Here is a 14,261-nt window from a genome sequence, read left to right on the forward strand (position 1 = left end):
CTACTACTACTACTACTACTACTACTACTACTACTACTACTACTAATAGTAATAATAATAATAATTACATTAAATAACACCTATATTATACAGCTGTATTATAACACCTCTGCTGCCGGGGTGTGTTGACGCTTCTGTCCGGGGTGGAGTGGTGTGTAATCGGCTGCAGGGTCCGGAATGATCCGGGGGACAGAACACTCGTCAGGCCCAGACTGAGCTGTACTGTGAATTTTAATAGAAACAGGGAACCAAACAGAAATGAAAAGATATTATTTCTGTTCTGTTTTGGACCAAAGTCATATTTTAACAGTTTTTTTTTTTTTGCCTGAACTTTACATTATTACATGTTGTATCAGCTAAATGTGAGTTTGCATGTACATCATGAAACTTTACTTTTTACAAAGTCATTTATTTAGAACATTCAGAAATGTTTTCATGAATGTTTTCTTGTCAAAGTAAACTAAAGCTGGCTGTCACGTTGTCTCGTCTTAAAAAAACTTTCTCTCCTCCTGGCCACACCTCCTCACTCCCCCCACCCTCCCCCCATTGCGTTGGGGGCGGAGTTATCCTTTCACAGTGGTGTAAAGTTACACTTTAAATGAGGAGCCTCCACAACGTGTGTGTATGGCAGGGAATTGAACCTGTAACTTTCTAGTTCAAAGTTGGCTACACTGCCACTGCTACCTAAAACAATTGCCTCCTTCGAGCCGGATTCGAACCAGCGACCTAAGGATGTCTGTTCCAACCACTACAGTCCTCCGCTCTACCAACTGAGCTATCGAAGGGACAGCAGCAGCTGTGACACTGACAGTAACAACCACAGCCTCTGCAGGAGCACATGCCTGCTTTGTCCAATGGATTGCATTTAGAAATCAATGTAAAATAATAATAGTAAAAAATTCTTCCCACCTCTAATCATTTTAAATAAACCTACAACTATTAAAGCAGAAACCACTGTTCAAACAAATGTTTTATTTCAGTAATTGACAAAAAAGTTTTATAAAATGTCCACCTGAAAAATCTGGGGTTTTAAAAAGTGAAATAGGAGCTGAGCTGTAATAATAAACAATAAAAAATAAAATAACAATAATAAACCGATTCCTCTAAAATAATCTGAAATTCGTTTTTATCCCTCTAGAGGGCAGCATCGGGTCATTTCTGTGAGAGGTCTCAGCGAAGCTGACATTGAAAGTCAGCCTATTTATCACAGTAATTATCTGTAAACATAAATGAAAAGCTTTTATGCATCAATATTTAATTATGTTTCTTCTTCTTTCATCGTTCCCTATTTAAATTAGTGGTAGACGATGGAGTTTCGTCTGAACTGAACTGAACACAGATGTTTATCCTTTTTATTCAAACCGTCATCTCCAGCTGAATCAGTTCTTTACAAGCAAAAAAAAATAAAAATAAAAAGGCTTTCCAAATATGTTGTATGGTTTTGCTTTGATTAAATGTCAGTAATCATATCACTTAACAGTGTTTTAATGATCATCATGTGTGTTTGAATTCACATCTTCCTAGCACATCAACTATAATCCTTTCTCCAAGCTGTTCGTCAAACTGATCTCTCTCTTCAGTTCAGTGAAAGTGATACTAATGGTTGTAGGTTTTGTGTTTTTGTCTGAAAAGTTTAAAGCAAATCTTTAAAGTGCACAGTTAATATGTTTCTTTAGTGTTGCTGATTGTTGCATTATTTTCTCTTCAGCTTTACCCCTTTATTCTGTCTTTTTTTGACATATCTGTTCCATGTGCAAACTTCTTTTTTGGTTTATCAGGAATAGAGAGGTTGCTCCTGCTGCTGGGGGAAAAACCATCCTCCCCGAACCCATCGGAGGGCGCTGCCTGTGAGCGAGTCCAGCAGAAAGCTGCCGTCACTCTGGCCCGCCTGAGCAGAGACCCTGATGTGGCTCAAACTGCCATCCAGCTCAAAGGTAGTCCGTTCATCCCTTCACACCCTTGTCAACAAAGATAAATAATGTAAATATCAGCAAATGTAAAGAAGAGAATGAAAGGAACAGAAATCAGAGGTTTAAATAAACCAGGTTACTGTATCTGGATTGCCTTATGCCTTGTGCCAAACTCAAGGCCCGCGGGCCTCCATTAATATTTTATCTGGCCCCAAACGTAATACTTTAAATATGAAATACTTTCTCTTTTTGTCACTGGGTTTGGTACCTTTTTTTTTAGGACAGCTGGCCAACTGTCAAGTCAAGAACACACTGCAAAAACTGTCCACCTAACCAAGTTTTAAATCTTATATCCAGCCAAAAAGTCTTTTTGATCTTGTTTTGAGACTGATTTACTGATTGTGTAAGAATAATAATCTTGTTTGCAGAATGTGTAAGATTATTTGTCTTGTTAGCCTGAAAATTTTGACTCAAATTAAGTCAAAATTTTCTGCCAGTGGAGTAAGAAAATTTTACTTGGTAAGATTCTTGAAATAAGAAAAAATTGAGTCAAATCAAGTATTTCAAGAATCTTAAGTAAAATTTTCTTACTCCATTGGCAGATATTTTTGACTTAATTTCAGTCAAATTTTCAGACTAACAAGACAAATAATCTTACACATTCTGAAAACAAGATTATTAGTCTTACACAACCAGTTCTTGTTTAGTAAATCAGTCTCAAAACAAGATCAAAAAGACTTTTTGGCTGGATATAAAATTTTAAGACTTGGTTAGGTGGACATTGTTTGCAGTGCATTAGGTTTGATTTTTTTCGTTAATCTATAAGTTTGGAAAGAGTAACATAGAATCAGATTTATTTATATTTTCTTCTTATTTTAAAGTCAAATTATTGATTTTTAGTAAGATATTTTATTTTTTACCTGTAATAAGATGTATCTTTAAGATAATAAATAAAAAAAAGTTGATAGAGAGTAAGCATAATGTTAACGAAGTTATTCTTTTTCTAAATTTAACCTTTATTTCTTTATCCGTCAGGCTAGGTGTGTTTTAAAAGCTACATAAACATAATTTGGAAAATGTTATTTGTATTTCTGTAAGAATACATAACACTTCTTTAATAAACATTGACAGAAATTGGCCCTTGGCTTGGACCAAGTTTTGAATTTTGGCTCCTTTGTGTAACTGAGTTTGACACAAAAATAAGAATAATAATAAGATTTATCATCAAAATTAAAGAAGAAACCTAAAATGACAGGTGTCTGTGTAAAATATGTCAAAAATGTTTTGCAGATAAAAATGCACAGGGAAAATGTTTTGACATACTTTATTATTTAATATTTTGTCTTGTCATACGGACTTGTTGAGCCTTTGTCTAAACTGGTCTGAGTAGACCTCTACTTTAGCTCACAGAGTAGAAGTCAAACTGACTTAAAAACATAAAACAAAACAAAATATACTGTATTTATTTACCCATTTAAATCTAACTTTGTTTCTTTGCTCTGTTAAAAACACAAAAAAAACCTTTTTGGAATTGTGCATATTTACATATTAGAAATCAACATATTTAATATGACTATAATAAAATGCAGAGTAAGGAAGAGATGCAACTTTTGAACATGTCCAAATAATAAACAGAGAATAAAACACTATTTTAATAGAATAATCCATCATGTCCTACCTGGATTAGGAAGAGATTACACCTTATTTTTTTGTTCTTATGTCGTTTTTTTTACAAATTTGTTTTATTCTTAGGAGGAGAAAAAACTCTATCAATATCAGTCTTTTGCTGTGCTGAATTATTTCTACATTTACATTTATTTAAACCCAAAGAGAAAATAAGCCGGTTTACTGAAGTCTTCCTCTTCGTTCTTCAGCTGTTCCTCGTCTCATTGAACTGTGTCGCTCCCCCACTGAGAGAAATAACAGTGACTCTGTCCTGGTTGCCTGCCTGGTACGTATAAAAAGAAATATATGAAGTTAAAAGCCAACTTTGAACAATGTTTTATGATCCTGTGTCATTCAAACATTCAAATAGCCCAAAAACATTCCACATTTCATTTTTTTCCCCCTCTGGCACAGTGAATGGATTATTTCCTACATGAATATGTGTAACATTAGTACAACAGTGTGTTAGTACTCAGAAGGGAGCGGAAATGAGAAGATATTTTTGTTTCCCAGTTTTGAAAATAAAGTCAAAAGTTGAAAGGTTAAGTATATTGTTGACTGTAATAAAGTTGAAATATTATTTCCAAAAAGCTGAAAAGTTTAGGAAAAATAGTAATAGTATTTAAAGATCAAAGTAAAAAAAAAGGTCAATGTCGACAGCAGTAGGCTAAATTACATTTATAAGAAACTCAAAATGTTACAAAAATCAACTGTAAAAATCCAAAAATGTGAATAATAACTGCAAAACATCAAAAATGTTAAGAAAATAATCAACTGAAATAAAGGTGAAATACATTTTTTAAGAAAACTTCAGTAGTAGGATAGAAGTATTCAGTATAAAGTTTTCTTTCAAAACTTAGATCAAATTTTAAAAATAAAGAAGCTTTGGCAAAAAAGACGCTCTTTGGTAACTGTAAACATTGTGGAAATGAAGTAATGACTGTACTTTATAAAAAGTTTTGATAGGAAGAAAATCCTCTTAGAAAAAACAACTTGCATCAAGACTTGTCAATCTGTAAATTTAAGTTTAATATTTCTAGACGTTTGAGCTGCTGTACAAATTTTATCAAAGAAACAAAATATCATTAGCCTGGTCCTTGCCTTCCTACGCAGCTCCGCTCAATTCTAGTTTCCCTTCTCTGCTCCGTCTGGGACTTCTCCCATTGAGATGGATTTTGCTGGCAGACTTTTACCTGGGCCAATCAGAGAACAGAAGGAGGAGCTTTGAACCACGTCGATTTTCTGAGCAGTGTCTGCTAGTTATTTTAGCATACAGCAGTGGAGGAAGTGAATGAAGCCAGTCTGTGTCGATAAGGCTTCAAAATTAAAATAAATTTGTCTGACAAAGCAGCAGCTCTCATTTACAGTCGGCTTGTTCGGCTCGGTACGTTTCTCCTCTCAGTAGGGTTGTTTACAGCACACGCGATTTCCGGTTATCTTCTTAGCTTAGCCTCCATCACAGCGACATACGTCGCAGCCAACTGATCCAATCATTTTAAACTTCAGCAGAGGCCACGCCTCCTGCAAGAAAGCGATTATCTATGCATCAAGTCCAGACCCTTTGTACGAAGCAAAGTGAAGGACAGAGTCTGGTTTAAACCAGGCTAGAATATCATTAGAATTAAACTATTTTTAGGTTGTATGAGCATCAGATGTTTTGACAGTGTTTCGAGGTCCAAAGAGAATGTCCATTTGAAACTTTTATTGTGAAGGACCGCAGGAAGTTCTATCGGTGTAACGGTTGTAAATGAAGATGCTTTGGGAGTAAAAAAGACCTGAAGAAAATGCTTCATGTTGTAATTTTGTAGTTTATCCTGGAAAAGAGGCTTCAAAATCCTAAACCCAGATAGGTCTGGGAACTCAGCTGGGTTAACCCCAGTCCGGTTGTTCGTTCAGCCCAGAATAAGCACAACAGTTTCCTGAACTCCGCAGGCTCATTTGTAAACTCTACTGTGGCTGTTAAAACTCAACAAAACAAAAACAGTTTGTTTTGGTAATCTGAACGCAAATTACTTTCAACTAAACTGCGATCTGTGCTCTGCTACCTCGGCTAGCTAAAACTTACTGCTACTTCCGGTGTTTGACAGGAAGTCATTCCCATAAACATTTCTACAGGACCCCCACCACTAATGCACTTGTTAGCATTTGTGCAGCAATCTTAGTAGATCACCTGCAACACGTTTATTAAAGAGCATGTGTTTTTTTAGTTTGCATGGTTTTAGCAGTTGTTATTTGGAATCTTAAGGGTTCGACACACGGGCAGCGACAAACTACAGCGAACAACGGCTGTCATCGCAGCCAGGGTGAAACCCGATACACGGGACGCGATAGCGATCGCAGCGTTGCGAATCGGCTCTCAGGTCGCTTGTCTTCACAAAATTTGATTGGTTCTTGACTCTGAAGGCGGGTGTGCATTACGGACGTGTAAACTAAAGAAATCTTGCGATGCTAATGATAATGAAAAACAAACACACATCAAGATACAGTTTTATGAGGAAAAACTTACCATAAACTTCACCCTGGTGCCAATAAATTCCCACAAAGCTTTTTAGTAATCACTTGGTGAAAGTGTTAGCTAACTGCAGTGTGTAGCATACTCTCCTCTCATTGGTCAGTCAATGAAACCCTCGCTGATTGGTTGTACGCTAAGCGACAGCGACAAAAGTTGAACATTTTTCAACTTTCATATGTCGCATCGCAAGCTCGCGTGTGCACGTCTACGTGTACGAGCGCGAAATTTCACATGCACTATTTTCGCCACTCGCTTAGCTGGAGGAGGGCGAGCGATTGTCGCCTCACCGCACAGGCTCCATAGGAAATGGATGGAGTGCGAGCGACGTCGCCTCTCCTGTGTCGAGCCCTTTAGTAGTTGAGGCCCTGTGTGTTTAATGCACAGCTTGTTTGTATTTTCCACACTAAAGTACATTTGCCAAGAGCTTCATTAGGTTGGCTGTAAAATGCCCTCCTCTTCACTGAGTTCACACTCGTCCGTCATCTTCGGGTTAATGGGATTCTGTTTTATGCTTTTCGCCAGGGGTTAGATAGATGTGTAGATGTTGAATACCTTCAAAGAACATTGAGCTTTCATAAATCATTTGTAATCTGTAATGTAAATGTCGGAGGCTCTCCTGGCTGAACAGATCAGACGTGTCGTATATTAATCATTCGCTCTTCAGATGATTTCATTAAAACAAGTGCCGCTCAGAAGAGACTGAACTTATTGGTCTGTGTACAACTCAGCCTCCTTAGTTGTCTTTATACGACTGCATATGCATGTGTGTTTTGTTGTATCCATCAAAGCAGCAGGACCTCAGCAGCAGATAATGCGTGTCTTCAGTGTCTGTGCTCATGCATAATGTCTCCTCGTGTCTGCAGGCTGCTCTGAGGAGGCTGGCAGCGGGCTGTCCCGACAGCATCGAGGCCGCCGACCACCAGCAGCTGATCAAACCGCGGCTGGTCGATTCTTTCCTGCTGTGCTCCAACATGGAGGAGAGCTTCGTCTGATAACCTGCACGCCCCAACACAGAGAGACAAAATTGACTTACAGTTCTGCAGTACTGAAATTTGTTTCCTGACATGTCTTCTGCTTTATGTCCTGAGAGGATTTCCCAGTTTTTATTTTGAATATGACTAAGCACAATACAAATCCATAGTTTCAGAACCAAAGGAGGTTTTTTTATAACTGTGTTCAATATTTATGTAATTATTTTATAGGCATAGTTATTTTTTGCTTACTGTGCAATTTTGTGTTACTGATAAAATTCCAAGGCTTTAAACACTGTGTAACACCCTGACAGAATTGGTCATTACGAAAACCAAAGGTCAATTTTGACACGTCTAATTAGTACTTTGTGTACTTCGAGTTTACATTAACTTTTCAATAACTACAGTACCATGAAGTAGTCATCTAGGGAAAAAAAAACATTACGTTGCGTTATTTCCAATCGTACTTGCTAGCAATTGCAAATATTAGAATTTCTACAGAAAAAAAATCTCAATTAAAAAAGCTTTTTATTTAAAAAGAGTTACTATTATTGTATGTAATGTATGCAAAATAAAGGCTTTAATCCAATCAGTGTCAAATGTCTTTATTTGTGCTGTGATGAACTGAGTATGCTCTTGTGACTAGGATAAAATAACACATCAAAGCAGGTAGACAGGTTCAAAACTGTATCAGAGTGTGAGTCGCCCAACCAGGAATATTACAGTAAATGGATGGTACTTAAATGGCACCTTTCTACCCAACTAGGAAACTCAAAGATCAAACTAGTTTATGGCTGAATTGGATCAGTCATTCTCCAACGAGAGTCAGACATTTGATTCCACCGGTCACATGTTGAAGCAGCCCTGGGCAAAGTGCAGTACTTCATGCCCCATCAGTGTATTAATGTGATCTAAAGCAGTGATTCCCAAAGTTGGGGTCAGGGCCCAGTGGGGTCCCAAAACATCAAGGTGGGATCCTAAAAAGGTCTTTTGAATTGATTAAACTAAAAAATTATAACTAAAATATATTTTTTTGCCTTTGTTGCTACAAAAGAGTAAAGTTAATGTACATAAAATGGACAAAGAGTAATAAATATTGCCACTATGCCCTGGTTTATTTGACATAAAACGGTGTTTATCAACCAACAACAGCTGGGGTCACAGGTTTCTGCTGCTGGTATTTTGTGGGTCAAAAGCTGAAAAGTTTGGGAACCACTGATCTAAAGCACTGATTAGCGGTGTGTCCTTATTTTCTACCTCCAATTTGGGCGAATCCATACTTTTTTCCTCAGAATTGAGTGATTCCATGGTTTTTTTAAAGTTCAAAACCATGATACAGACAGCTTCAGAGCTGGAGAAGTCTATCGAATGAGAGATTAAACCTCTTCAAGAAAGAAGAAAAGAAGTCCAGTTGTCGTCTACCCATGCCCTTAGGACATCGTCTGTTTATGGGCTGTCCATGAAGCTCCCACCGCCCCACTATCCTCCCGCTGTCTCACAAAACACGTATCCACACAACTCAGTGTGAGTGAGGATTAAGGAAGCCGAGAGGTCGTCCACCAGTGTGAAGGTCACTAGTTCACTCATTTCCTGCTTCAACATCAAATAAATTATTCTTACTGAAATGCAACCGTGTTTGTTTCTCACTTTTGAATAATTTCTTATAAAAGCATCTGATGAACAAGTTCATGTCTGAGATCAGAGGAGGATCCAGTTTTCTAAGACTGCTCTTCTCTGAACACCCCTCCCAGTCCTCCTAAAATACCAAATGTTGCAAAAGTTTTAATGCAAAACTTAAAACTCGTGACTGATCTCGGACATGGCGCAGAAACTAGTGGGAAAGGAATATACGATGACTCATGTGCCAAACTTGTGCTTTGTAAAGCCATCTCTTTGATTTTTTTTTTTCATGAAGCTTCCTCTCCTTGGAGAGACAATTGAGGGTCCTCTTGCTTTTTCTTATTTCACCTAAGGGCATTAATGCTCAGTCTGAACTTGTTACACTCCAAGTGTTGAGACAATTGAACTGCTTTGTGTGTGTGTGTATGTGTGTGTGTGTGAGAAAGAGTGTTGTCCAGCATACAAGTGGGACTGTGTTCAGAGGCCTTTGTATAGAATATGCTCCTGCTTCGCTTTGTTGAGAACCAATAAAATATGTATTAACGCAGAGGAGGACTAAACAGACAGCCTAAAAAACACAGGTTCCTTTGATATGGTTCTGCCTTCACCATGACCATGAGACCAAGTGTTGCAGCTTTGAGTGTTATTTTTTTCAGTTTCTAAGCTTCAGAACTGTCACTATTCTCTCTTTCCAACATCTTCGGTCAGTATTATCTGTTCCATTCTGCTCCTCATCCATAAACAAAATAAAAAAGTTTCAAAGTGGTGATCAAATGGAAAAGAAGCATCAAATAATTCAGGTTTAGTTTGTTGTTAAAGTTCTTTAAAAAAGTCTAAGTAGAGCAAAGTCATCAGTCTTGAAAATTTACATCTCACGTAAAATTAATTACTAATGAATCAACCTCGAGTCATTTTTTGTTAGCTTTCAGTCTGAAACTATGTGTCTCAGATATTTTCTGTAAGAAAAGATTTTCAAAAATCTAATGCAAAAAGACACTTTTTACATCTCCTCATTAGAACTGTTGTGTTTCATCACTTGCTTTTTACTTGGAAATATTTGTCCCCATTATTTTTTTGATATTTTAAGATAAAACTAAAACTCTCAGTTACTTTTAAACTGCTTTCAAAGGTCAATGAATTGCACTTTTTCTATTTTGCAAAATGCACAGATAAGTGCAAATTAATCTGGTCAAGTATTTCTTTAGCAGAGAAATAAAAAAAGCAAAGAGTATTGCTATTTCTTTCTTTTTGTACCCACTTGGTCACATTTTATAGCATATTATTGATTATTTTATTTTATTTATTTTTTTGGTGGTTTTGGGAGGGGGTGGTGGAGTAAACCATCTGTTCTCAGAATTTCAAGGCAAACCTGTGTTTCAGCTCACTTAAGTTGTATGATTTCCTGAAATCAAGAAACGATTATTTGAGTCTGAGCCACAGATCACAGCAGTTGTCATCTTTAAGTCATCAGGTTAAACATGATCTAACTTTGATCTGAGAAAACAAATGGAAATGGAAATCAGTCTAACTACACCTGCTGCTGGTACATACAGTACAACACATACAGTACAACACATCTAGCATGTTGGGACAAGGTCAATGTCCTGTTTGTTTACATGGAGGAGGGGGGAGTCTTAAAACATTTACTGGAACCAACCGACTGGAAAGCTGGTCCTGTTCCAGCTTCATTTTCCAGGTTAAAGTGTGAGGCCTACCTATTATTTACCGCCAATTACCTACTTAATTTTTTTAAAACAGCTGGCCTGCAGAAATCTAAAGATGGTGCAACAATGCGTTTTATGAGAGAACACTTGAAAAAAACCCTCAAATTGCTAATTTTCTACAGCAGTAACTTTTTAGTGTTAGTGGAACTATTTATTCCCTCAAGATTTCCACAATCACAACTCTCTGCACTTTGTGATCTGTTTTTTATTAACACTTCGTTTGAAGGAATATTTTTCTTTCCTTTTTTTGGTTAACCAAAGTTAATAATGAATGAACAAACAAAATTGACAATAACTGTTTATTTAGTAAAAGCTGTTTATGTGGAAGCTGCGAAAACTACTTTCACATGCAACACAAACCCCCTTGTGTGAGTGCGTCTACACCTGTCTCACATTTGACTGCAGCACATACAGTATACTGTATATACCCTGACACTTAAAGTCTTATTATATGATTTAACTTTCTCACAGTTGGATGTCTAAATAATTATTCCTTATTATGTTTTTTTAAAAAGGTTTTTAGTCCCTATAGTGGACTTCTGTTCTGAGGCCACAGAGGGATTTTAATTACACTAAATATAAGTTATTAGCTCTTGGGGTCACATTTGCCAAAATCAGTGGTGCAAAAAATGTTCTATAAACAGGTTTTTATTAATTCAAACACCAGAATACCAGAATAAATAAAGGATGTATGGTAAAAAATAAATTAAAAATGATCTCACTTTTTTATGTGGCAAAAAATGAATAAATGTTAATGTTCAATGCAATATTTTGAAAATAAAAATCAAATATTTAAAAATGACTAAAGTAGTGCTGAAATAAAGCAGATAGCTGATGAGACAATGCTCCAAACATATAGGCAAAATAAAATAACTAGATGGGACACTAGCATTATTTTGTCATTTTGTGAATTGGTATTAGAAAAATATCATTTTTTTCAGCTTTTTAGTGCAGGAAAAAAATAACCATGAAGTTAGACTTGTACTGGAGCGGATCAATTTGTGACACACAGGGTCAAAGAGCCAAATCCACACACTGAGTTATGACCCTACATGTCCTCTGACAGTTCGTGAGTTAAAACAGCAGAATCCCCAGAAATGCTTCAGTTGAGTTGGTTCCCTGTTCTGGGTTGATGACCCACCGTTAATGTTGCTGACTCAGGTGAGACAGTTCACTGCTCTGGATCAACGACTCACTGAAAATACTTCAGATTCAGATAAGTAGAGTCACTGCTCCGGGTTGACAAAACCCTGGAAATGCTTTGAAATCAGATAATTTGGGTCAATGCCCTGGTTTAATAACTCTGCTGCTAACTCACCCCTAATTTACACTGGATGTGGTTCCACTGGGGTCTGACCGCCACAGCAAATACACAACCATGATGATCAATGAGTGTATTTACACCGGCTCCACATGGTCGCGCAGGGCAGCGGTGAGTGGACGGCGATTAGCCAAAATTAGATCCAATTCTATTTTTGCCAAGCCGCTCCAGAGTCAAACTACAAAGATCATGTTGCACCAACAGGAAAAGGAACAAGCACAACATCCATATTTTCAAAACAATTCACAAAAGGCAGACTAATTTTGTCAAAATCCTAGCTATAATAAAAGAAATACAATATATGGATATATTTCTACACAAATGCTGTCAAAATGTATGGTTCTGTTTAGGAAGCAAATGGCAACATGTAGCATGCAGCATATATGTGTATACACACAATACTAATAATATTTGTGGATTTTAGTTTGAAATCAGAAGTTTCAAAAAGACGACAGTGATGCAGTTTCAACTGTGTTTGGAGACCGTCTTTCACAAAATTAGTTATTTTGCTCAGACTTCCACATTTATCACTAGATTTATTGTACGATCTCGCGTTTCCAGCAGCAAACAGCAGAGCGGAGTGGATCGTAACAGCATGTAGTGTAAATTAGGTGTAAAAAAAGAGATTAACTTAAGTTTTTATCGGATAAAAATAAAACCTTTTGTAACAAGTGATGTTTTTTTAACTTATAAACTATAAAGTCATGTGAGAAGAAAGCCAGGCTGAAAAAAACCTAAAAGAATGAAGGTTTGATTAATGCACTTTAGGGAGTACTTGTGTCCTTACAATGACGCTTGAGAAGAACTTCCAGTGAGGTACAGAACAAAAAGGTTCATACTGTGATTTTTTTTTGTTTAGGAATAACTGATTTATACTTTCATAAGATCCAAACATAAAACAGAAGTTGAACCAAAACCGACTGAGTTTACTAGAGATTAAAAAAAGGAAATTTTACCACATCAGTTTTCTTTTCTTAGTTGTTGTCAAATGTTTATAGCAAGTACAGCCTCAGAAAATACTTGACTCTATAGTGTTAACAGTACGACAGTTGTTGGAAGGTGTTTGTAAATAAGAACTGGTTCTCAAACATTTCACCTGGTTAAATAAAAGGTCAAATAAAATAAAAACTTTGTCGACCTTCTCAAGCCCCACCAGCACATCTTTCATGGAGGAAGCTGAGTCTGGGGACTTTGGGCTTGGCCCATCCGTAACTGGGGATGAGAGTCCCTGAGGCAGAGCGATCACTTTGTCAGCAGAATATTTTCAAAGCTATTTCCATAAGCAAAATGTTCATTTCAACTGTACAGCTCAAATAATTCTTGTAGTTTAATTCTGCATGGAAGTCACTGCCTGTAAAAGTAAATGAGAAAAATAACCAAGAAACACAGTTAGATCCTCAGCAAACTGCCACATAAGGGGGGAAAAGCATGTTGGGCCACTCCTGTGTGACCAGTGGTCTCAGAGTGGACAGTCCTATAAAAATTGTTTGGCACCACCAATGTAGAGTTCCCCAAGGCTCTGGATTTTGTTCAGTTTGCTGTCCTGGTTGACACATCTTTGCAACTTTGCATTAACGTCGAGGGCAGTGCCACTGGATTGGCAAACTAGGGTGGAGGTTCCCCTTTTCAGAACCACAGGGTGAGTTCTAATTACAAGGTAACCACAATCTTCAGACTCTGTAGTAAAATCTATTTAGTGAGGCTGAAGAAGAGAGTCTGGGCAATAGTCAAACCTCAGATTCAAGAGATCTCGACTGTGGAACACTGAACTAGCTCTTTAGTCTCACTATGGATCTTGAGGGTATGTGGAACTTTGCCCAACATGTGTTTTGTAGACTGGAGAGTGTATTTGACTGTGTTCCCTGGGGTACCCTATTGGTGGTGCTCTGAGTATTTTATTGCTATTCAGTTTCTCTGTTAACAGTAAACTGGACCACTCTAAGTTGAGAGTAGCCATGGCTGCCCATTGTCACCAGTTCTGTTCATAATTTTCTTTTGAAATTTTTTTTGGGTACAGCCGATGGGCAGAAGGGGCAGAAAACTTGAAGCTATGAACAGAATGACGCAAGTTTTTGTCATACAGCTATGGAAATGCGAGCCAATTTTGGCTGTTCGAATGGAGCATGTGGAGGCCTTGGGGAAGAGGAAATGAATAGCTCAGGGCAATCTAGGGAAAAACTGAAACACATAAAATATGCCAATGAAAATAAATCTATAAAAGATGTAAAAAAATATCCAAACTCAAGAATAAGAAAGGCTGCAAATACTAACACTAAACAAGTTTTCATTTACATAAACTTAAGGGGAAAACAATCAGTTTGAAGCTGTGTTTAATGTTCATGCCACAAACACTTTGTTTGAGTGTGTGTGTATGTGGGGGGTTGTTTCTGGTGACATTTGGGGGCAATTTTAAGACAAAATGCCTACCTTTGGGAACAACTGGTGCATTTGGGGACAAAAGTTGAGTCCCCATTTGGTTTAAATGCCATTGGTGGGTTGGGGGTTGGATTTAGGACCAAGGTGTGAATTGAGTTTAGG

At 37.2% G+C, this 14,261-nt stretch overlaps 1 protein-coding gene and 1 non-coding gene across 2 annotated transcripts in view; one reads left to right on the plus strand and one right to left on the minus strand.

Moving 5' to 3' along the window:
• Window positions 1-7,647, plus strand: part of insc (INSC spindle orientation adaptor protein) — a 53,226-nt gene extending 45,579 nt beyond the window's left edge. Inside the window, exons 11-13 of the mRNA XM_014026832.1 lie at window positions 1,779-1,934; window positions 3,785-3,861; window positions 6,951-7,647. Coding sequence (XP_013882286.1) covers window positions 1,779-1,934; window positions 3,785-3,861; window positions 6,951-7,079 — 362 coding nt within the window. The 3' untranslated portion in view covers window positions 7,080-7,647. The remainder of the gene's footprint in view (window positions 1-1,778; window positions 1,935-3,784; window positions 3,862-6,950) is intronic.
• Window positions 699-785, minus strand: trnay-gua (transfer RNA tyrosine (anticodon GUA)). The gene is given in 2 exon segments: window positions 699-734; window positions 749-785. It is a non-coding gene; the product is annotated as a tRNA-Tyr (tRNA).
• Window positions 7,648-14,261: the final 6,614 nt, after the last annotated feature.

Source organism: Austrofundulus limnaeus, unplaced genomic scaffold, assembly GCF_001266775.1.
Source record: "Austrofundulus limnaeus strain Quisiro unplaced genomic scaffold, Austrofundulus_limnaeus-1.0 Scaffold593, whole genome shotgun sequence".
Taxonomy (NCBI): domain Eukaryota; kingdom Metazoa; phylum Chordata; class Actinopteri; order Cyprinodontiformes; family Rivulidae; genus Austrofundulus; species Austrofundulus limnaeus.